At 38.6% G+C, this 23,882-nt stretch overlaps 3 protein-coding genes across 7 annotated transcripts in view; 2 read left to right on the top strand and 1 right to left on the bottom strand.

Annotated features, from left to right (window-relative positions):
* The window catches only part of GPR146 (G protein-coupled receptor 146), a 48,719-nt gene extending 43,782 nt beyond the window's left edge, over positions 1-4,937 (top strand). For all 5 annotated transcript variants that reach the window (XM_059484121.1, XM_059484125.1, XM_059484122.1 and 2 more), the window contains one exon: positions 223-4,937. In XM_059484121.1, coding sequence (XP_059340104.1) covers positions 267-1,271 — 1,005 coding nt within the window. In that variant the 5' untranslated portion in view covers positions 223-266 and the 3' untranslated portion in view covers positions 1,272-4,937. The remainder of the gene's footprint in view (positions 1-222) is intronic.
* C17H7orf50 (chromosome 17 C7orf50 homolog) overlaps positions 1-23,882 on the bottom strand; it is a 119,583-nt gene that overhangs the window by 74,349 nt on the left and 21,352 nt on the right. The window lies entirely within an intron of this gene.
* LOC132080981 (uncharacterized) lies at positions 13,041-22,247 on the top strand. The gene is made up of 2 exons (XM_059484424.1): positions 13,041-13,229; positions 19,106-22,247. The coding sequence occupies exon 2, from the start codon at positions 19,157-19,159 to the stop codon at positions 20,168-20,170; it is 1,014 nt and encodes a 337-aa protein (XP_059340407.1). The 5' UTR covers positions 13,041-13,229; positions 19,106-19,156; the 3' UTR covers positions 20,171-22,247.

The following is a 23,882-nucleotide window of genomic DNA, read 5'->3' as shown; positions in this document are numbered from 1 at the left end:
CCTGTATCAACTAATTTGCCACTAGTTTCATTTAAATCAAAACTGCAGAACATGTATTAGTCTAATGAAATTTTGAATAATAGTTTACTTTCTTCTAGACTAACAACATCAGTTATGTGATGCGTATAATCTTGAAGTCCACAAATGTTTTCTTCACAGTACTTTGCATTTCATTTCCAATGTAATATTTTAACAACACTTTCACTCTTTTTCTCTCTACAGAAAAGCTGGTAACCAGCAAAGAAGACACAAAAGCTAAAATCACTATGTGGAGCTGTGAAGCCTTAATCAACAGTACTGAGAACAGTGAGGACCAGCATCTCTGCCATGACTTCGACCTTGTGCTTTCCATCTTTTCCCTTCTCTACCTCATTATATGTTTCCCAATTGGCCTTTGTTACAATGGCCTGCTGGTCCTAGTTAACCTCTACAACAAAGCTACTATGACTATGCCAGATGTTTACTTTGTCAACATTGCCATTGCCGGCCTCATCATCAACACTCTGGCACCAATGTACCTGCTGGGTCTTGCCAATACAAAATGGGCCATCTGGAATTCCAACAATGAAGTTTATATCACCTTCCTTATTTTATTCAACGTCTCGTCGTTGGTTACCATGTACTCCACCACACTGCTCAGTCTGGACTACTACATCGAACGCGCCCTGCCCAGGACTTACATGTCCAGTGTGTACAACACCAAACACGTCTGTGGGTTCATCTGGGGCGGGGCCATGCTCACAAGCTTTTCATCTCTCCTGTTCTACGTCTGCAACCACGTGTCCACCAAGATAATCGAGTGTTCCAAGATGCAGAACCAGGAGGCAGCGGATGCCATCATGGTGTTCATCGGGTACGTCGTTCCCGCCATCGCCGTGCTCTACGCGCTGACGCTGATCCTGCGGATCCGCAAGGAGGCCACGCCGCTGGATCAGGACACTGGGCGCCTGGATCCCTCAGTGCACAGGCTGCTGATTGCCACCGTCTGCACACAGTTCACCCTCTGGACACCCTATTACGTTATCCTCTTGGTAAGCACGTTTACTAACCTACGAGGAAGAATTCCAGATGTAAATTCCATTCAGATATTACACTTTGCCACGATTCTGTCAAAATTCCTGGCTTTCTCCAGCAGCTTTGTCATGCCTCTGCTCTACAGATACATCAACAAAAACTTTCCCAACAAATTACGCCGTTTGCTTAAAAAGATACACTGTGGGAACCAGGGGTGTTCTCACGAGCGCACAGTGGTACAGCAGGTCATGACATAGGTGTGACAAACCCCCGGTGCTCTGAGACTGCAGCACTGGCTGCTCAGTGCTGGGACTGTGACGCTGCTGTGTTGGCACTCAGAGACGTGTGAGAGTCCCAACCAAGAGGCTGGAAGGAGCTTCCATTGCAGCTGAATGCAACAGTCTTAATTTTCCAGTAGTTGTTTGCTGAAGTGGTGTGAAAGGTTGCTCTGGCCTGTGTGCTGCGTTACCTGTGACATCAGATACCTTCAGTGCACTGAACTGCTGACAGAGGATAAACTCTGTTTTCATGGCTCTGATCTTCCTCTCTGAAGAAATCACTAAGCAGTTTATTGAAGTCTTGACTGAAGACATGGCACCTTGTATCTTGTATAGAAAAAGGTATTACCTTGTTTTCTGTACAAAGAAGTGATAGTGCTATCCTTGATGAAGTAAATAGAATTTTTCAATGAAGATTATATAGTTGATCTTTACTGAAGATCATATGACTCAATTATACATGTCCAAATAGTAAATGTTAATTATAAATTAAATTATTTAATTTCTTTCTCCATCACTGATTTCCCCCTCTAAAAGAAGCCTAATTTACTTTTTTCAGAAATTGTTTTCTCACACAAACTAACCTGTTTTAACATTTATGGTAAAGTGATATTTTTTTCTTTTAGCTCCAACAAATAACAAAAATGTGTTTTAATTTTCCAGTGCTTTTTTTGTATCCTAAAACATTTCAGGAATTCAGAAATATTTATTAACTAATTCTGACAGAACTCAGAGATGTTTGTTCCACATACTAAAATGAAGGACACAGTGGTTTACAAAGTTAAATCAGAATTTAACTAGCAAAGATTGTCTGGCTAAGTGTTATGGTCCACATATGTTCATGTAACAAGAGTAATTATCTTAAAAAATAAATATGTTTATGATTAACATTTTGTATTTTCAAGGGATATGTTTGCAACAAATAAATTAAACTCTCTTTAATCTAGGACATCACTGGAGGTTTGGAAACCATATAAAATTCCTCAATATAGGGATCCCAGTCAGCATCAGCTCTTTGCTGACCTCTCAAAAAAGCCTTCCATTGGGATTGTTGGATACAAAGTAAAGAATTTGACTGATTATACAAAATACATGAGAAACACAGACATGCTGCAGGAAGCACATAAACAACAAGTACAAAGCACTGACCCAAAATCTACCTGTTCTTGTGCTGCTGTTGCATTTATGACAGGGGGATAGGAGGGGGGTGCAAGTGGAGCTGATGTTCTCCCATTGGTGTGGGGCCCCAAGACATTTTTGTCACTTGATTCATGCTACAGTGTCATTTTATTGATTAATCTGTTACAGCACAACTCAAATTCCACATGACATCATTAAAAAATGTGACTTTTCAAGCTTCTGGTATAGAAAAAAACATGGAGCAAGAGCAGAACTGAACCCTTCCCATTGCTTAGAGCACAATCTTGTCTGGTAACTGGCCCTAGTCTGTCAGCAGAGACACATACTGGAGTTCTGTGAAAAGAACTTTCTGAGGAACAGACCTTTCAGATCTTTTTCCATCAAGCAATTTCTTCCTTTAGTCATCTTTGCTTATCTTCTTTATATACAATCATCTCTAAGTTATCAGCATCCTGGTGGAAGACTTTCCATTAACCTTTGCTTTTTTTAAGAGGTTTTCATATTTTATTGGATATTTTTAACCCTTAAAGCCTACAGAGTAAATAATCTATTTCTGTGGTGTTTTCAGTTTTAGCCTGTTGATGAAAACCACATTAAGAACTTAAGCTGTTCCTCATTGCTGTGTCCAACTCACTGATTTAGTGCTTCTCTGCTGACACACATGATACTGGCTGCTTTCTTGGGTTTGCCCACCTTGAGAGATTTTCTCTGAATTTCTACACATCTTGAGCACTCAAGCTCACTTCCACACAGAAGTGCTTAAGAACAAAATCTTTCCTTACAGCTGTCAAGCAAACAGACTCCTTCTTCCAATCTGAGGAAAATTAGGTTTCTTAATGCGCCACATGAAATCTCTCACGTAAAATCTGTTAAAGAAATTCTGTGCCATTATGCAGGAGGAGTTCCAGCAGGGAGGAACTGGCTTATCTGGTGTGAATAGAGGCTTTCAGAACTGGGACACTGCCAGAACAGTGCAGCTGAGCAGGCAACTTTAAGTGCAATTTCAACTTCCATGTTGCTTCCTTACTTCCATTTCCTCCTTCTCTTAAGACATCTGATTTCTGTCTCTAAAAGAATTGTTGCCTTTATTTCTGTTCCTTTCTCTCAGTGTTAAATTCTCAGTTTCAGGTCATAGCTCCTGTCTCATTTCTCTTTATCATTTTTCACTTCTCTGCACAATTTATTTAACTTTCATTTCTCTCCCATCCCTGCTTGCCTTGCACACCTGGTACCATTCAATGCTCGTGTTTACTTCATCACACTGACTCCTTTATGATAATCCAAATCTTATTCAGTGATTCAACGTTACAAATTTATGTAGTAAAATGGAAGCTGCTATTGAAGAGATGTAGAAAGACAGATTTTTATGGAACTTACCCATGGGGCATCCGATCTAATTTTTTCCTAATCTTTTTTACTGCAACAGAGCTATGGATGTTTGTCTGTATCCTTGATAAACACTAAATGTGATGGCAATCATAGATACAAAAACTTGGATAATTTAATGAACAAGACTGCTATCCACTCAACCTCTTAGAAAAGTTAATTTGATTTATTAGTTGCCTCAAAGAAACTGTGCTGTGGATCTGCCTTGCTGCTGTTCTCCTAAGGGAATTCTGAACTTAATTGCAGCACCCTCATCTGGTATCTCTGAAAGAGCAGCATCCCAGAAAGAGAGAGCTTTGCAGTATTTATATAAAGAACAGCAGAGGAGCAAGTACAGTAAAATACTTAAGGAAATACAAGGTATCATAAATTAGGAAGAACTTTTATGGACAAACATTTAATACACAAAGTTCTTGAGAATGGGGCCTTTCCATTTCAAATACCTGAAGGTTGCTGGTGACTGTAAATAGGGGCTTATCTATTACACATTTAAATAGATATGAATAAAAATACTGTATATATGCAAGATAAAAATCAACCTACTGATGTAAAAAGAATCTGCAAAGAGTTTATTAAATTATTTCTAAAAGTGTGTCATTTAAATGTAAACCTCTGAACAGGAAGGTGTACTGTATTCTTCTGTATGTATATAATGTGTACTAGAAAGTAAGCACTAGTTAAGTGCCATTATTAACAGTGTTATTTTCTCACAAAATTAAACTTAATATTTGAATTGATTTATGGCTTACAGCCCTCTTGCTGAACCGCTAATTAAGTCAAATCAATCAACTAACAAAAATGTCATGTTCTGCTTCTATCTGAGTTATTAACACAGCTAGCTCAAGACAGGTTCTTATTGACCAACTTAGTAGACGTCCTAGTTTCAAAAGTTTACATTTCAGAATCAAATTTTGTTGTCTCTGAAGATTTAATTTCAGTTAATGAAAGAAGGTGATCAGCCACTAGAAAATTCCTGGTTCTATTACAATGAAGAGATGTGGACTCCAGTATCATGTCAAAATACTATAGAAATGGACTTTATGGAAAGCTTCATAAAGGAAGTATTGACTCATAATACATTCTCAATAAAAAGTGTTCAAGTGTACATGGTCAATAAAATGTGTGATTGTTTATTTGCTTTCTTGATCAAAACCTTTTGTAGACAAAGCTAAACCTATGTGGCTTCACTGAACCAAAACATAACAAATTGCATGACTTGGATGTCAAATTTCCAGGCCTTAATTTGCCATTATTAAAATCTCATTTTTCATCAGCATGAAGTTGGCTGGGAATGAAAGCTACAAGGCACACACCCTGCCTTTTTTCAGAATAAAGAATCCTGCAATTAATGAGGCAGAGTAACAGTGCACCTGGAGATCAATGCAAACATTGGCCACATCCTGACAACTTCCTTTCCTTTGTGCTGCCACAATCAGCTTCCTGCAGAAATTCTCCTGGTTCTCAGAACAACATAATAAAATAACCCACACCTTTGGCATCCCTAAGAAAACACAGCTTTTAAGAATCTAAGATATCTTGTAACACATTCATTGCAGTAACCACTGCACATAGCCAAAAGATTACTCCCCATGGATCAGTTCGTTTACCTTAAATATATGAAAATATTTTCTTGGCTGTGCTTTCAAAATTATTCATTATTCTCTTTCGGTGTTCTGTGAAGCGTAGGAAGACAGTAGTAACAGCAAATTCTATTTAAAATTATTATTGGTAAACTCTTTTAAAAAACCCTCAGTCCAAGGCACTTCTAAAAGTCTCAGTCAGAAATAAATGAAAATGGCAACTGTCAGAGTGGAAGTTGCAATATTTCACCATTTAATCAAAGCCTAGGCTCTGACAGGATGCCCTTACTTCCACACAGTGCTTTAAAGGGAGTTTTCTTTAAGAGGAGAGCCAGCATCTCTAAACAAGTACAGAGCAGTGATTTCTGACCCTTCATTCCACAGAGCTTTTGGACACAACCAACAAAAAGGCTGTTTTTAAGTTGGATTAGAAAAACCCCTCATACACAACACAGACTGAAGGATCTTCAGTAAGAACAGTTAGTTAACAAGCAGCAAGTTCACAAGCTCACAGGGTTTTGAAGAGTGAAAAACTACATAAATGCAAATAAAAAGGGCTGATCAGGTATAAGAAAGTCAAGATGTTTACACCAGTACAAACCAGGCTGACAACCTGAATCTGCCATTATCTGTCAATATAGAGACATTTTGGATCACCCACAAAAAATACTCACTCAACTACTATATAATAGGACAGTATTTTCCCAAGGTTGGGAAGAAAATATGACACTGCTACCACAAACCTAAGAAGGAAGTTTAAATTACATGTGCACGTTTTCTTTCCTTCTTTAAAATTAAGATTCAATTAAATTGTTTTTGTGCTGTGCATCAGCGATGCCCCATTTATCAATGCTTAATAAAAATGAAAGCAGCCCAGTGTCGGGGCTGGAGACCTCGTGAGCTTCACTGCAGCAGCACAGGACTGGTGAGACCCAAGAAAAGCAGAACCTGCCCAAGTGCCACTCTCAGTTCCACTGTTTGCTGAGGACTCAGAGAGGAATTGATTCTTGCCTAAGTTTCTGCAGCTGTGAAGTGCTCAACGCACTGATGAATCCTAAACATCTGCTCCTAAATTAATTTCTGTAGTCTCTTAATAAGCAAAAACTTGTGTATTTCTTGAGTATTTTGTGTATTACTTTTTCCAACTGAAAGCAATCTAGTGGTACAAACCCAGCTGTGCAGACTGCCATAGCAACAAATCTGAAGTGTGAAATGTTTACTCTGTTGAATTCCTTAAGTTTTCCATTATATATCAAAACACTTTGACATATGCTGACTACGTTCTTTTTCCATCAGGAGAGCAGAGGATCTATTATCTCCTTTGTCATCCCACTTTCTTCCCACCAAATCCTTCCCTCACCTTGAAATTCCATGTGATTTCCTTATATTCCTTCCTTCTAAAGAACTGGCACTTTTAATTACATCTGCAAGAATTGTCAAAAACATTCAGTCTGCAGCAGGCAGATTTTTCCTATTATTAGAAATCATGGCAATAAAATATTTTAAAACACAGGATTCACATCAGAGTATCTATGAATTAATTATAAAAACATACTCTAAAAAACTTTATATCAAAAGTTCTTTAAAGCAAGATTAATAACCAGAAGTGAATCCTTTTTATCTGGTTTAAAAAGTACTTGCATACTTTTTCCCCTTTTCTTAAATGCATTATCCCAGAGGTGCTGCACTGGCACTGATGGGCTCAGTTTGGCCAGTGGCAGGTCCACCTTGGGCTGGATCTCTTGGACATGGAGAAGTTTCTGGCAGCTTCTCCCAGAAGCCACCCCTGTAGCCCCTCCCTGTCTCTGCTATCCAAACCTTGCCATGCAAACCCAGAGCAATTACTGATTACAAACTGAATTGAAAAGCCTAATTTAGCCTCCCCAAATTTTCAAATTTAAGCTAAAATTCATCTTTAAATCAGTAGAATTTCTGCACTGTTTCTTATCTCCAAAACCTTTAAAAGGTCATTCTGAAATGAATTCTGGAATTGGTTTATCAAAGCTGTTTTAGAAACTCCATCTGGTGGTCACTGGCAGAATGTTCTTGCAGCAGTTCCCAAAAGCAGTGAGATCAGTAAAATTAGTTAGATTTAAATTAATCTTCGGGGAGAAAAAAAATGAGTCTGGGTTTCTGGTTGAACACAGATCTGTACAGAGGGTCCTGCCTGCAGGCAGTGAGGGTATTGCTACAAGTATTCAGAGGAAACAACCTCAACTTGGACAACCAACTGCTGTTGAGAGGAAGAGGCAGGTAAGAGACAATTCTGTTGCAAGAAACAAATCTCAACAATGGTTAATTTTGGTTTTGAACCTGATAGAAGGATATTTAACCAGGTTACTAGGTCTGACTATTCACAAAGAAGTAATATTTATTAAAAAGCACATGTTCCTTGTATTGCTTCATGAAACATCCGTTACTAGTCATTGTGGTTGACAAGATGCTCAAAGACCAAAGGAAGTGCCATTCCCATTAAGCTCCAGAGCATTGTAATTCTTTCTAATTAAGTATGGTTTCACTAGTTCACAATGAAACAGATTTCTAAATCAATTAACAGAGAACTCTGATATTTTTCAGGTCCAGCCTATGTGCTATTAAATAATCATTTTAGCATCTGCAGTGCTATGCAGAGATCAGCTCTCTTATTGGAACTTGCCATTAGAAAAAGCTTTTCCCCACCCTTTAGTAGAATATCATTTTGAAATACAGGCAATTTTTGAGCTCTTGTAGCTGAGTTACACAGATGATTTATCTGTATTGAGGAATTTATTTTGAGATTGATAGAAACATTACTGTATAGCAATAATAATAAAACACTGTTTATAAAACAACTTGCATTACAAACAGCGCTCAAATAAGCCAATAATAAAACCACTAATAGTGAACCACAGGCAAGGAACCCTGAGATGAGAAGGCAGCAATTACACTAAGCATGGCTATTCTAGGAAAAAAGGAAGAAATGTTGATTTACAACCAGCCTCTGGGTGCAGATAATCATTAATAACCAGTGCTTATGGATAAACATCAGCAGCCTGGGCTTCTTAACCCCATCCAAGCAGAGAGAGTAAGACCATCAAATTTTACAAATTCACATGGCTCCATGTACCTTATAAATAAGCATAAGCATCTGAGTTCCATTTTAAAAACCACACTTAGAAAATCCCTTCCTAAACCAAACATGCAGGGACTATAATACAATAAAGCCATGTGAGGTTCTTTTGTTCTAAAATGAACCCATAAACAAGATTCCTTTAACTTTGTTCCAACTAGCAACTCTTGGTTCTCTGTACAACTTCCCTCATGTTTTGGGGTTTGGTGGGTTTGTGTTTTTTGGAGGAGGGGTGTCCTTTTTAATGTCATAGGCCTAATGTTCTACAACGTTTTACTCAAGGACACAAATATGCTTGCTGTCAAGTAAGACCAACCATATATAAAATAAACAGCAAGGCCTTTCACAAGAACAGTTTTACAGTGTGACTGGGAACTGTGCATCAGTGTAGCAAAAGCCTTAGAACAGATATTCCTCTCAAAATTTAGGGGGTTTTTCCCCCGCAAGAATTTTGAGGTATTGCATTAATATGAGTGACTTTAGTGTCTTAAAATGCCACAAAGAAGAGCTCCCAATATTTAAGCTCAGATGAATGGAGTCAAAGCAATCTTTGACTAACACAGTGGCTTATATCCCACACTCAAGATATTTTTTCCTAGACAACAACAATAGAAGAAAAACTAAGGTGGAAATATTTGACAGTTGATGAAAAACATCTTAGAAACAAAATTGCAGTGTATTGCCTGATTCAAAATTCCAGTAACAAAGCAACTGCTTTTCATCATAATACACTGGGGTATAGGCAATAGCAGTCATTTAATATTCCAAAACAATCCTATCATTCTAAAAAGGAATGGTTTTCTTAATAACATTATACCCAAAAGGCAAGGAAAGATACGTTAACTGAGAGAAGACGACAACAGTGTGGTCTGAAAATAAACTTTGGGCTCCTCATGCAGGATTAGCTCCCAAACAATAATCAGTACCCCAGAGAATCCAGTCCAGCCCTTGGCTGCTGCAGCCTCTGCCCTCCAGGATGGATCTGTGATCACCCTGGGGCTGTCTGATGCAGCACCAAGCAAACACGAGCTCTAATGCTCAACTGAGCATTGCAGCTCTTTGCTGAAGAGCTGATCAGGATTGTTCAGAAGGAAGATGAGCAAGACAGGATCACCATCTCCACAATACTACACAGAATGGATCTGCCTGAAACTGGAGAATAAAAAGACTGAAATCACCATGGCTGCAGTATCTCACAAGCTAGACACACTGAACAGTGTTTGTTAGACAAGTTTCTCTTGAGCCTTTACTTTAAATTAAGCCTACTGTCAGGGATGTGTGCTCTGCTAAACAGATCAGTAATATGGGTCAATTAAGAGAAATTATTGGCGTTAGGAAAAAAAAATTAATTTACATCTGCTTTCTTTATAGCAACATCTGTCACTCAGTACTGGAGATATTTATTTTGCCATATGAACAGCTGTGTTCAAAAATAAACCTGAGTTTTGCCCACCTCAGCACACTGTAGGTGCTTAGTGGCTGTACATGTTATCAGCCAATCCCTAAATACTGCCCCAGCATCTCACTAATATTTCACTTCTGTAACTTCACCTTTCCTGCTTCCATCCTATCCAGAATATCATTATCACACATCAACCTTTTCCTCTGATAGCAAGGAAATTAATACATGCTAAGAAACTTCACCAAAAAAATCATTAATCCATAAATCACTAATGAAAATAGTTATGACATCATGCATCATCCCAAACACAATCACGTAACCATTTGTGGAGCTTTGTGAAACCTTTATACCACTGAGCACTAGTCTGCTTGCCACTACTCTCATATGACTTGTATCCTGTGACCATTTAAGCAAATTAAACAAACTGGTTTATTGTTTTTTCTAAGGAAAGATGCAACTGGTCACACAACAGCAATATTTTACTTTTCTTTTACTAAAATATTGACAGTAACAGCACAGCAAGCTGCTGCTGAAACTCCACCTGGGAGCTCTTAACATACCTCAAAAATTCTTTTGTTTCTGTAGATGAGGCAGAATTGCAGCTATCGAGATGGGAATCAGCAAAGTCTAAACAGAATAAAGAATATATTTGGGAAACTTTTATTTTCTAACCTCTATTTCTCCTCTGGCTTTCAACTTATTCCATCACCTTGGAAGAATAAATTCCTCAGTAGCCAAGCTTCTCCACCTGTAAAATGTGATGTAAAATCTGATGCTTTCTGATGTGTGAGTCTCTCAAGCTGTTCACCATTCTGAAATTGTGTTGTGGTACGTGCATCCGATTCCAAGTAGGAAACATCTTCTTGCTCCCTAAATACCACTGAATAATGATGTTTAATACATGCTTCAGACCAAGTATGAACTAAAGCGTGTAAAGGTGAATGCATTTTAAAGATGGGAGCTTTGTCTCTGATTACTTTTTCAAGATGGGAGGTGTAAGAAATAGCTTCTCTCTTTTCCCTTTTCCGGTTCTATTTATACAATTTTGTCTTAGTGGATGAGTTCCCTTGGAGCTCTGCTTATCCAGCCCAGGCATTGTCAGAGCTGAGGTTACTGAGTAACAGGAAAAGTGGCCTCAGCTCTGCTGTGTCAGGGCTTATCTCTGCACGGGAGCTACTCCTTGCTCACCGACTGCTCATTAACTCACAGTCACTGAAACCTTTGTCAAGAGCGCTTTGAATACTCCTCACATTCATGCAATCATTGATTTGCCTCTCTTTTACTAATGAACACCAAGGGCACAGCCAGATATCCTTGTGTACACCCATCCAAGGCAAATTCAAAAAGATATAAACCCCCATCAGTTCACTCCTGGCCCTCAGCCAAAAAATAATTTTAGTTCCCCCCCACCCTGCCCCAGCAGAGCCCAGGGTTATCAATAATGGGCCTGTTCAAAGGACTTCAGTGGAAAGTACAGCAACAAAACCATGTTGAAACTGTTCAGCACTGCATCGAGTGCACAAGTGATCCGTTCTGCAAGCTAAAGAGTTAAGTTGATGACCAAAACCTTGCTGAAATTTTTCTGCAATTTCAAAAACAATCTTTTCACTATGCCTACATAGTTTGCTGTACTCTCTGCACAGCCCTGAGTCCTAGAAAGAAAAAGGTGACACTTGTATTTGCATCTTTACTGAAAAACCAACAGAAAAAGAAAAGAATCACCTGATTTGCATGTAATGACAATGCACATTTTTTCTTTACCATTCTTAACTATCAGAATTTAATGTCAACAGAATGAGCCTGGGTTAGGGTACAGCTCACAGGGAAATGTTACATACAAAACACCTGCACTACACTGCCACTTTGCCCAAGGTTTTCTGTAACAGTTTGGAGGAACTACTGTAAATAAAAGGGAAACAATAAACAACCTACCCAGTCTAACAAATATGATGGGTACACACTGCTACATATGATGATCAAAACCAAAGGCTCTGTGTGAATTACAGTATTCTGAATAAAGCCCATTGGAAATCACACTTCACAGAGTCCTGAACTACTGAAGAACTGCTCGAGAGGAGAGTTACCTCACAAAAAATGTGAACCTTCAACCTGAAAACTGAAATGTTTCTGAGCTATTGCTGCAACCCAACTTCTCAAGGAAGCTCAAAATGTAGACCAAGTGCTAAAATATCTTCCCCAGGTAATCCACAGCTCTGATTTTGAAATTCAGACTCATACACATTTGTCTCATTTCACTTGTTTGAAGTGTTTTGGCAGTTTCCATGTGTTTTTCAATGAGCCTTGTTAAAGTGCAACAAGTGGGAAGCCAAGAAAACAGAGTGCTGATGAACAGTCACAAACTACTCTCTCAACCCACAAAAGCCACTGCAGGTTACTGAAAGTTTACAACAGAAATGCCCTTCCCCATGAGCTGGTATAGGAAAACATGCAGCTACTCACACATCCCAGCCAGACAGGCTGCACTAAAAAAAAAAAAAACATGAGCCAACCCTTTCTTGCTTATTTATATCTGAGGTTTTAAGAACACTACTCAACACAGTCACTGACTGATGCTGATCCAGACCCAAAAAACATCCTTCATACTCCAAGGAAGGAGTATGAAGGATGTCTTTTAACACCTCGTGGTCATTGCAGAGCATCTGGAAAAATAATTTATTGCATGTATACAAGAATATTCCAACAGCCAGAGCCCTTGGAAAAATAGAAATACACCTATTTTAAGCAGGGATCTTAATGGTTTGACATGCCCTGCTTTGTGTGGAGCTTTTGTTGTATTAAGCAAAGGGCGTGGTGTGGTATTTATTCCACAGGCTTTTCCTTTTCTAGACCTCTAGCACTTCACACAGCGCACGGGGAAAAAATGCAATTGCAAAGGCTGGCCAGTGAGCGTAGGATTACTTCATGAACAGGAAAAAAAAAATCCACTGGATGGCCTCACATACTTAGAAATGGCAGGGACAAACACTACTTTTCTGTTCTAAAATATCTCATTGCCGAGGAGAATCTGAACTTTAAAGTCACATGATGATGAAACCATAGGTTTGCTAAACATGCAACGTGTATGGTTTGAATGACTTCAGCAAAGTTCCTGTTTCCCCTACAGAACTGCAGTTTTTAGTCAGCAAGCGCCTGGATTCTTCATCGTGATGTACAGCAGCTGAGAAGTTATCGTAATATACACACACTGCTTTCTACAGAAATAGAAAGGGCTATAAGCTCCAAACAATAATTGTGTTTCATCTGCCATTTCTCAGTGAAAGGCTCAGCCTGTTGCTTCTGGGGAACAGTTCCTTGAAAAGGTAAGTGCTTTATATTACTTTGAATATACAATGTTTTATTCAAAAGCCTCAAACAGAGAAGCAAAGGTTGTTAGCTTTAAATTTGAAGTTGTTAGTTTTCCCTTTTTTAGCAACATTTGAACTACACAAAGTAAAATACTGTATCTGGGAGAGGTCCTACAAAAGCAGAAATGTATAATGAAGCTGAAATTTGTGATAAAACTGAGCATTAAGTAGAGAAAATGTGAAGACTTTTCCAGTAAGTACTTCACTCCCGTTGAACCAATGGGAAGTGGATGATGAAATACTGTTCAGTCGTGTGGACAAACGACTCCAACCACTGCCTAAAACCAGTCTTTTAAAGGATGGACACTGTCAGATGATCTTAACCCCACTACAGGCATTGTATAGGACAGGAAACAGTTTGGGAATTATGTTTAAGTCACTGTTAGCTCCTTTATATTCTAGAAAAGTAAAAACAAAAGCTTTCGGTTTCTCAGGAACTGCTACTTTTCCACAAGTTAAGGGTAGGATTTCTTAAGTCTTTACGACTTCAGATACTTGCCCAACGGTAGCAATTGAGCTCTTACAAGAAAGATGAATACAGTATTTCATATTTTAGTCTCATATACTGCAAGCTGTCCCCATCTTTTACCTTGGCAGACACAGTTGAGCAGAAAGGACATCTCCTCTCCCCACATCACGTGTTATCTGAAGTCACTGCAGGACATCCCTACCAACAGCAGAGTTTCACCAGCAATGTTATGTGTATTGCTTTATGACTGGAGGAATGAATATTTTCCTTCTAAAGGCTGGTGACAGAGTGCAGAAATACTGCCCTACCAAACCTTTTATAGAGGAAGAGTTCTGGCTGCCAGGGAGAAACTCCCCTGGTTTAGGAACTCTTCCTTCTAGACTTTAAATAAACACAAGCCTCCTTGAAACCTTCCCTTTTGCAAAAGTTAAACATTAAAGTGAGCATGGGCAACCTAAACCAAATGGAATCTTAGGGGCTAGGTCCCCTCAGCACTGAAAGTCCTTTCACAACTTGCTATTTTTAAACTGCTTTTTGAATACTGTGCTCACTGCGTTGGAAGTGAAGGGGAATGTATTCACTGTGCTTCAGAAAGTGAAAATCAAACATATTTGCTTTAACTGCTGAATTATAGGGAGGAAACAGGGATAAAAAGAAGGAAAACAAAAAGAAAAAGTGAGGCCACATGACATTAAGTAGGGATTTGTGACATGACTGATAGCAAAATAAAGTAAGAGGGACCTGAGATAAAGGGACAAAATACTGAAGCATGACAACACAAAGATAAACCAAGCAGCATATTGCAAATTTCCCTCAGTAACCAATCATAAACCAAACAGAAATAGACCTGGCTTCTACCATAGTTACCGTGACTAAATGAAAATAAAAAAGTCAGTTTATGTCACAGTATGTTGCAAGAGAAAAAAATAATAATTTGGGTCTTGAGGTGTTTGCACTGTAAGCAGACAGATTCCAGTAAAAGAGTTGAGGACTTGTCTGCTGTCGTCTCCCCCTCCACCCACACCACAGCAGAACATAAACATTACATGCATTTTGAAAAAAAAATGTCCCTGCAGTAAATCCAAGAACCAGACAAGAACTGAGGGAATACGAGATCTTCTCACAGCAAAGGAAAATGACATAATAAATTCCCTATATTTTTTTATGATAGAAACTCTAAGTATTTTGAAAAAAAAATGTGGCCAGCTGTATGAATATTCTGAAATAAAACCTCATGTGAGAAATAAGCCACCCTCTGCTGCTCCCATGGAACATATATTTTTATTATAAATTAAATTAAATTAGTACTACCAGTAGTCTGAAAAAAATTACAAACATTAATACTACTACAGCAGAAGTAGTGAGCTCCTTCATCCCTTCATCATTCATTGTTATTCCAAGCATGAACTTGATGCTCTGGGAATGTTTTAAAAGTGGAAAGATAATTTCTAAGAGCTGTTTTACATGATAGATGAGCACCTTATAGGAATCTCGAAAGCTACGCACAGTAATGTAAACAAACAAACAACAAAAACCCAGAGAGGTTGTGCCATCTGGGACCATTCCAATCCCATCAGTCGCAGAGGCTGCAGGGGAGTCAGGCTGTTCTAGTGGGGCCCAATTGGAAACCCTAATGCAGCCACTTCATGAGGTGGTGAACAATGCATCTTGGAAAGTGATATGTATCCTCAGATTTCACTGGAATCATTATGAAGAGACAAAACATTAAAAAGATAAAAAATCAGATTGTCAGGAAGTCAGAAATGTGCAGGGGACCCTTTCAGAGGGAATGTGGGTGTGATTCAGCTTGTAGGAAGAACTGGCCATGTCTGCTTGTCCCCCCTGCACAGGAGCCTTTCCTACCACAACCTGAGCTCCAAATTGCCATTTGCTCTTTTTAATAGTGAGACACCAGAACCAAATATTAAAGAGTTCCTGACATTATCACTGTGATTCTTTTAAGCTTCTAGGAATAATTTCAGGGGGAAAGTTAATAACTACAGCATTGACTTTAATCTTATTTGCCAAACTGAAAATATTTCAGAATTGGCTACAAACTGCTAGGAGATATTTCTTCTTCTGTAATAAACATTTTATTGAATTCACAAAAAGATTTATGCTCAAACTGACTAGCCACAGCAAAGCCGCAAACAGCTTGCTCTTTTGGTAAAATTTTGTTTGTGTGAGAATCCCAAGGTGATTGCCTTTAAAATAGCACAGCTAAAATTTTTTCCTTAGCTCAGTATTCTGATACTTACACTGATTATAATTATAAATATTTAGTTGCACTGTTATTTCCCCAAAGTGAGCATGTTAATTCTAGCCTAAAGAGATTCCTTTTGTTCAGTTTAAACCCTTCCTCAGACAAGGTAATTTAAAAGACATACACTTAGGTGAACATAATAATATTTAGATGGCGGGGAAGCATCAATGTTAATTATTTGACAATAATGTTGTTTCTGTGGTTGCAAATGAAACTGTCTCAGACACCCGTGCTGACACCAAATGAGAGCAAAACACATCCTTAGCCTCTGCTTAACACTGCTGGGCTGTGATAACACACCACAGTGTGCAAGCAGGTGGGTACAGGAAGAGAAACCCAGTTGCTGCACTTGCTTGCACAGTGAGCTGCACTTACTGGAATATGCTGCATTAAGCCTTACTTTGTTTCAAATGCCTAAAGAGTATTTAAATAAAATTAAAAATACATTGCTATGGTCATAATTGAACCTAGCATCAGTACCAAGGCCAGGTCCAGAGCACATTTATTCAAGTTTTGGTATCTTTTTCCCCCCCCAGTAATTTGACATTAAGGCCATAGGATTTCCTGTGAAACCCCAAACTATGGCCTTTGTTTCCTCTGCAATGATGTAACCAGAAAAGTTGAATGTTGCTAAATTATTCTGAGATTCTCTGCAAAGACAGTGAGCACACTTAGTTGGCCCATAGAAGTTGTTGAGAAGATAATGGAGATGTTCACAGTACCAAAACTGAATTCCTCCATTCAGCCCTGCAAAAAGCCTGATGGAATTTGCAGGTAACACTGTAGGCTCTGGTGGAACAGCTCTAAATGGAAATATTCCCAGACCTTGAATCTACAGTGTGGGATGATAACAGACTTTCTCAGATGCTCAATCCTTCACCAGATTAAGCTTCAAATCTCTCTCCTAACAAAAGATCAAAATTTGACATAGAGTTTTCTTCATCCTGGAGACTCTGCCAAGTATTTAAGAAGAAATGAATTGCAGAAGTTAAAATATCATACACAAAAATTTCTCATATCTAATAAACTATTTTTAAGCTTCAAAATTATATTGACTCTTAACTTGCTTCAGAGACTTCTGCCTGTCTTGCCCATCAGTTCTTTCCTACATGGTGCACCTGAGCTCAGAGGCTGGCACAGAGTCTGACCAGCCAACCTTGTCTCTGCAAGACCACCTGTAACACAAAACATCTTCCCTGGGTGTATCAGTGCTTCCTGCAGTGCAATCTCTCAGAAAATAACCTTTTCTACAAAGGAAGAAGCTCTGTCTTTAAAAAGGAACAAAGAACACTGCTGAATCAAAACATAACTCCACGCTTTTCTATAAATGAAATTATAATTATATAAGATTACATACACATTTAATCAAAGCCACTTTGATAAGTCAACTTTTCTAATTAAAACCAGTATTAGAATTCCAATTTTGAGGAGAGATTAGAAACATCAGAAATGTGAAGTAGTGTCAGAGGTAACAACCATAAATTAACTGTCAAACAGTATTAAGACACTGATTTATCTATAATGAGCACTGCTTAAAAACATTAATGCATCTCTATGAATTTTTACCAATTTAACATTACTTTCATTTTAAGAGTTAACATCACTAGAATCCCCTTATGGAAAAGACATTATGTACAACTAAGCATGCAGTTTCTTGTCACTGTGACTTTTAGAAACTTCTGTAGGGAGAACTCCATAGTCTTGTTTTTGCCTGCTTGTTCTGACCAGCTTTAGGTAAAACAGAACACAATAAAAACACAAAACTCTAATACAAAGTTGGAATATTAGTGAATAAAAAAGATTCTTTCCCCAGAAAACATTCCACACAGTAAAAATGCCTATTTGTTTAACTTTCTCCAGTGCTGAGGAACATCTTTAATCAGACGTTCCAAATTAATTAGGAATAGTGGGTTCATTATCTCATGTTTAAATATATTTAATCTTTGCAACTAAAAAAGGTATGTTATTTTCTGTATCAATCAGTACAGGTGCACAGAATTTCCTCTTAGAAGTTGAGCTAATTATGATTTTAGGTAGTCTGGAAAATGCATATATCCATATCCATTACAGTTTTTCACAAGTGCATACAATGTTCTCATAAAAGCTTTTTGGCTTAAAAGAAAAGGAGCCTCCAAACATTTATACAGTAACAAAATCATTGTATCAACATATCACAGAGTCATTACAGCTAACAGCCTAACCATATTACTCTCAAAATTCCCTATTTCCAGGAATTTATAATGCAGCTGTAATAAATGATCCTTGCTAAAACTTTATCAACAGGTTTATAATGCACCAGTAATCGTTTTCTCAAAGTTCAGCATGCAGAAAAGCATTATTTTTTGCCATTTTATGCAACAGCTACATCTAAGAAATGACAGTGTTATTAATGTATAAAGATGTTTTGGTATAAAAGCAGTTTGTTCATAACAGTTCTTAAACACTCTCATTAATTTTATACAGGCTCCCCAGCACAGACTGCAGCTATGAAAGGCTTTTTTTCAGAACAGAAAGGAAGCAAAACTAAAACAAAGAAAGGAATGTGGCTCATGCCTCATATTGTGATTATCTTTGCATTTTCCTCAGTATGTGGTGTGAGACTGCAGCTGGGTTCAAATGATACAAAATTCCCACCCTTGTGACAGCACAGTGGAGCTTTTTGTGTCTGGAGCTGCTGCCCACACACTGGATTGCCCTGCAAACCGCCTTGGCCTTTTTTGGCGAGATGGGGAGGAAAAACAGCTCCACCTAAACAGAGCCAGCTCCTTCCTCACCCTCTGAACAGCCAATATTCCATATATTCCACAGGCAACATCAGTGTGCTGGATCCTGGCTGTCCACAAAGCTGAGCTGTACCGAGTGAGGAAAAGCAGGGAGTGGTAAGAGCAGGAACCACATCAAAAATAAAAAGGCGGATTTCTCTGGTTAAAAATAATTTCAAGCTAACTTGGGTAATAACACAGGAGCGTAAAATCCACCAAGAAATTACTGCATTTATTCTGAACAAATGGTTCATACGCCTGACTGCACATAATATATTCAATGCAAAAATAGGCATTAAAGCTGTAATTTAAAACTTGTTTCACCTTCCTTTTCCAGTTCAGTTTCAAACACCGTTGAACAGAAAATAAGCACAGTGTGGAAAGCAGGATGACTTCTCAAAACATGACGTGGATCAGCTACCCAAGCAAGAGCCAGTCTTTCAATTCCCCAGAAGAAATTGAAGCTGTCATAACTTCTCAAAACATCATATCCAGAGTTATGCACTGTTACATTGCCTTTTTTGTACCCACTGGATTAATAGCTGGCATATGTATTTTGATCATTTTCATAAAGAATCATTTGCAGAACAACAGAGAAAGCTTGGACTTACTTCTTCTACACTTCACCATCAGCAATATCATAATGATTTTTTTCTCCTTTACTGTCATCAGTAGACCTGACTATTTAACAGCAACCCACCTTGTCTGTAGCATACTGTCATTTTTTTTCAACTTTGGTTATTTCAATTCTCAGTATGTTTTAATTTTGACACTTCTCACACTATTACTGAAGAGATTTCCACCATCAACTGCTCTTTGCAAAGCCACCCAAAGACCCATCTTGTGTGTTGGGCTTGTACTCACATGCACCTTCTGTTTGTCCCTGACAGAGGCAGTGCTGGTTGGCACTGATGATTATCACCTGGAAGTGTACTGCCAGTTGGATCCATTATTTGCATGGCCTGCATATGAGATTGTTAAATTCATCTTTGGGTTTGGAATCCCATCATTGCTCCAGATCCTCTGTTTTATTGTTCTGTGGGCTAAAGAAGCACCAGAAGCTCCATCCTTGCAGCAGCACATGCGCACTTACCCCGCTGTGTACGCGATCAGCGCGACAACGTTCATCTGCCGCCTGTTCTATAACGTCATGATTCTCTTCAGGACAGCACTGAAACTGCACAGGAGCATTGGAACCACAAAGAACGAGCTTGTGATGAACATTGCAGAAATAGTGTTGTTCTGTGAGAGCTGTGCTAGTTTGGTAGTTATACTATTTTTTCATAAACCTTGCAAGGATGAAGTACTTAAAGTCATACACAGGTGCCGAAGGAAAACCCCTGCCAACAATCACCTTGAAATACCAGAAGCAGCCCTGACCCATCAAAGTGGCTCTCAGTAATATTAGCTCTTCAAAAAAAACTGTCAATGCACTTTGCTTTTTAGCTTGTGGGTTTTGGTTTGGTTTTTTACTTCTTCAAAAAAAGGGCAATTGTTCCTTCTTTAGAACCCAAACTTGGCCTATCTTACAGATAGCAGTACTGGAAGAAAAAAAGATGGTCAGTTCTAGTACTCACAGTGGAATCTGTAAGAAAACTTCCAGAGTCTGGGGCCGTTTGTTTTTTTTCCATATATACATGTATATTTAAATAATCTACTTCTCTGCAAGCCCTTGCTTCAAAGTCAGGTGGAAAGATGAGCACTGTTGCCATAGAACTGTGCTTCTGCAATATCAGTGCCCTAGCAGAGCTGCAAACAAAAATGTAGCAGGAAGCAACTTTGAACAAAGGTCAAAATCTGTAGTCAGAGCATTTTCTCAGGTGTGCTTCCTCCTTTGACTTCTTACCCTTCAAACTACTTATTTCTATAACACTGGTATATATAATTCTAGTGGCAGCAGCAGTGAAGTTTTTGTCTGAATTCTGTGCCAAAAAAAAAGAAAGAAATCAAATTAACGGAAACACGGGTCCATAAAGGAAAGCTTTGGGTCCTTTGTGAGGCACTGAACTGGAAAGATCAATAGGATGGCTAATTAAAACTTTGTGCAAGAATGAAAGCTTTTTGTTAATGTACTCTCAGCTTCTACTTTGCATTTAGACTTACAGCAATGATTGATTTAAGCCATTCCTGATGAGTTCATTCAGAAGTACAGTCATTGGAAGAGCCACATTTTCAGTAATACACTAACTGAAAAACAGAGAAAAGCCAGCTCAGAACAGTAGAACTGAGGTGTATTTTTAAGAGGGCAAACAAAACCCAAGCCCCAGTTCCTAACTGGAATCCAGGCTCTGCTAAAGACAAGCATTGTACATTTAAATGACAGTTGATGGGTAAATGGTGCAAAAAGAGGAAAAAATCTGAATTAGAATAAAACAGTTGTGGTGCAGGAGTTTGGATGAAGCCCTGCAGGATCACTAGCTGATGCAGGCTGAGATGTAGATGCAAAGCTGTAAATGCTTGCTTTGAGCACACTATTACTGCCACCAAATCTGGCCAGGAGCCACCTTAGGCATTTGGCTTTGGCTTCATCTTCTGTTAAAAAAGCGGAGAGAACGGAAACAGGAAAAGCACAGAATTGTTACTAAAACTTGGATAATGACGTAGACTCAGATGGCAAAGTTACAAAAACACTGATGCTTAAATCTGTGCCTTTGTATGAAAACCAGGTGCTAATGGAACTGAGAGGGGTTTTTTGCAGTTGTAGCCTTTGAAAGATCTTCCTCATGGGGTCTTCCAGATTTGTGTGGGGAGCTGGTGTAAATCAGCATGGGCTGCCTAAGAGAGAACAGCAGGAACTGACTGATCAGGATGAACACCTTCCACAAGCCAACAGCCAAGTGCAGAAATGGAAGAATAATAGTCATGCAGAATATAGATCAATTATCTAGAGATACGGATCTAGTCTGGGACATCCAAATCCTGACAGGTATGGACCATGACTGTACCACATGCAAATAAAGGGCAATATGTAATCCCACTATGACTGTAAGGACCAACATTTCCACAAGCTGGTAAAATGTCTGCATTACATTGTGTCAGCCTGTTCAATTTTGTTCTGCTGCCAGCATGAACAGATGGATAATTAAAGAACTCTACATATAAACAGATCATTATAGAACATGGTCAGAAAGGAAGTAGGTAGATAAGAATCATCTCTTTGAGGAGCCAATTTCATACTTGTGAAAGGAATTCTCAGATGGCATCAGAGGTTCTGTTTTGCACTTGAGAAGAGGGAGATTAAACAACACAGACCAAAGATCAGCCTTGCAGAAAGATGTCTGAAGAGATGAGTTGTAGGAGCTGTACATCACTGAAAAAGCTGACAGACTGAGTGAAAGAATATGTCACAAGATGCAAGCTGTTTATCCCAGCTCAGAAAGTCAGAGGTTCAGCTGCACTGTGGATGAGGAGGATATTTTGTAGTATGGGAATTATGTGCAAATTATTCTACTTTACTTACAGCTTCCATATATTTTATATTTAAGGATAAAAGAATAAATATTGTGTTGTTTCTGAGTTACTTTGAAAGGTGCCTAAAAGAAAATTGAGTCAGTAAAAGCTGGCTGGGTCCTGGAAAGTGATGTGAGTGAATGCCAGTAACAGACCTGTGAGGAGCCACGGGGTTGAGCAGGGCACACAGGTGCTTCATGATGCTCTCAGCAGGACACACAGCTAGAGCAGAGCCATACCCAAGTGTCACAGACAAAAAAACCTGTAGGGACCCACTGTCAGATGTAGGATCTGAGAGTGAGCACACCTTGGCTCACTCTCAGAATGAACAACTGTGTGTGAGTCTGTGAGCACTCCTGGGGAAAGCTCCTGGCTGCCATCTGTGAAATGTGAGTGTGTGTACTCTGATCTCCTCCCTGTCCACGCGGAACAAACCTGAGTATTTTCTGCATGGCTGGTTATATTGCCATGAAGAAATCTCTCTGTACAGTGAAAAGACTTTGCAACTGAGTATGAGAAAACAAAGGTAAACATGAGGGAAGAGGTTGAAAAATGCAAAACTGTAACTCAAATAGTTCAGAGCATAAATTTCAGCAATACAGAAATGTTTTCACAGAATTATTCTTGATAAAGTCAGAGCTTACATTAAAGTTTAGGGCAATGAACATGTGGTCCTAAAGAAAATCTATTTGCATCAAGCTAGAATATGAAAGCAAACACCCCTATGTGCAACAGGGAAGGAACACAAGCAGTTTCCCAAAATCCTATTAATACAGTCTGATATGAGGGAGAAAAGAACAGCTTTAGCTAAGATTAAAAGTAATATTTTTAAAATAATTAATAATCAAAAGAATATTTTTCAGAACAAAATAAAATCTCCATGCTGAGATTTTTTCCTCTTATGCAAGCAGCAGTTTGGTTGAACCCTCACTTCTCCCAGGCTTCACCCAGTTGTGAACAGAATGTTCCAGAAGAAACACAGCATATATTTTTATAGGCAGGCTGTCAAAATTAACTGAAGGGATATACTGGAAAGTTCAAAGGAGAATATTTTACTTCTGTCTTGGTAATATTTGTATCTTTCCACGACTTTGGTCTTCATTTGAAAAAAAAACACTGTTCAGTAGACAAAGAGAAATTATCAGGCTGCTGAAATTAAATCTTGAATTTCTGAGTTGGTAACATGTTTTGGAAAAGAACTCAGGACTCATCATTACTGAACCAGCTGGCTCAAACTTGATCTGATCCCATTGCAAACGACATTTGAGCTACAGACTGAATGTGCGCACTTGAATCACAACTCGAGCTGCTCCATCCCTACACAAATTTCTAAGCCTGCCCTTAGTTACATTCTAACATTAAACTTACAGACACTGAAAGGGCACCAGTATTATTTATCTTGATTTTGAGGTAGCTGCAGAAAACTCAAGCAATTCCGCCAAAGTAAGTACTCTATATAATATGTCCACCATATATGTTGCACAACAGATAAATTCACTAATGGATAGAATGAAAGAATGCACTTCCCTTCCATGGTACAAAGTGTCCAGCAAAGGACTGCCACACTTGGCCACTAAAATAAAAACCATTGATGTTTTGCAAAAAACCTTTTAAAACAGCATTTGAATAGAGCCTGAAGTCCTATGATGGGGCTCTGAGCACTC

The sequence above is a fragment of the Ammospiza nelsoni genome, chromosome 17, assembly GCF_027579445.1.
Source record: "Ammospiza nelsoni isolate bAmmNel1 chromosome 17, bAmmNel1.pri, whole genome shotgun sequence".
Taxonomy (NCBI): domain Eukaryota; kingdom Metazoa; phylum Chordata; class Aves; order Passeriformes; family Passerellidae; genus Ammospiza; species Ammospiza nelsoni.
This window is presented reverse-complemented; position numbering and strand designations above follow the sequence as displayed.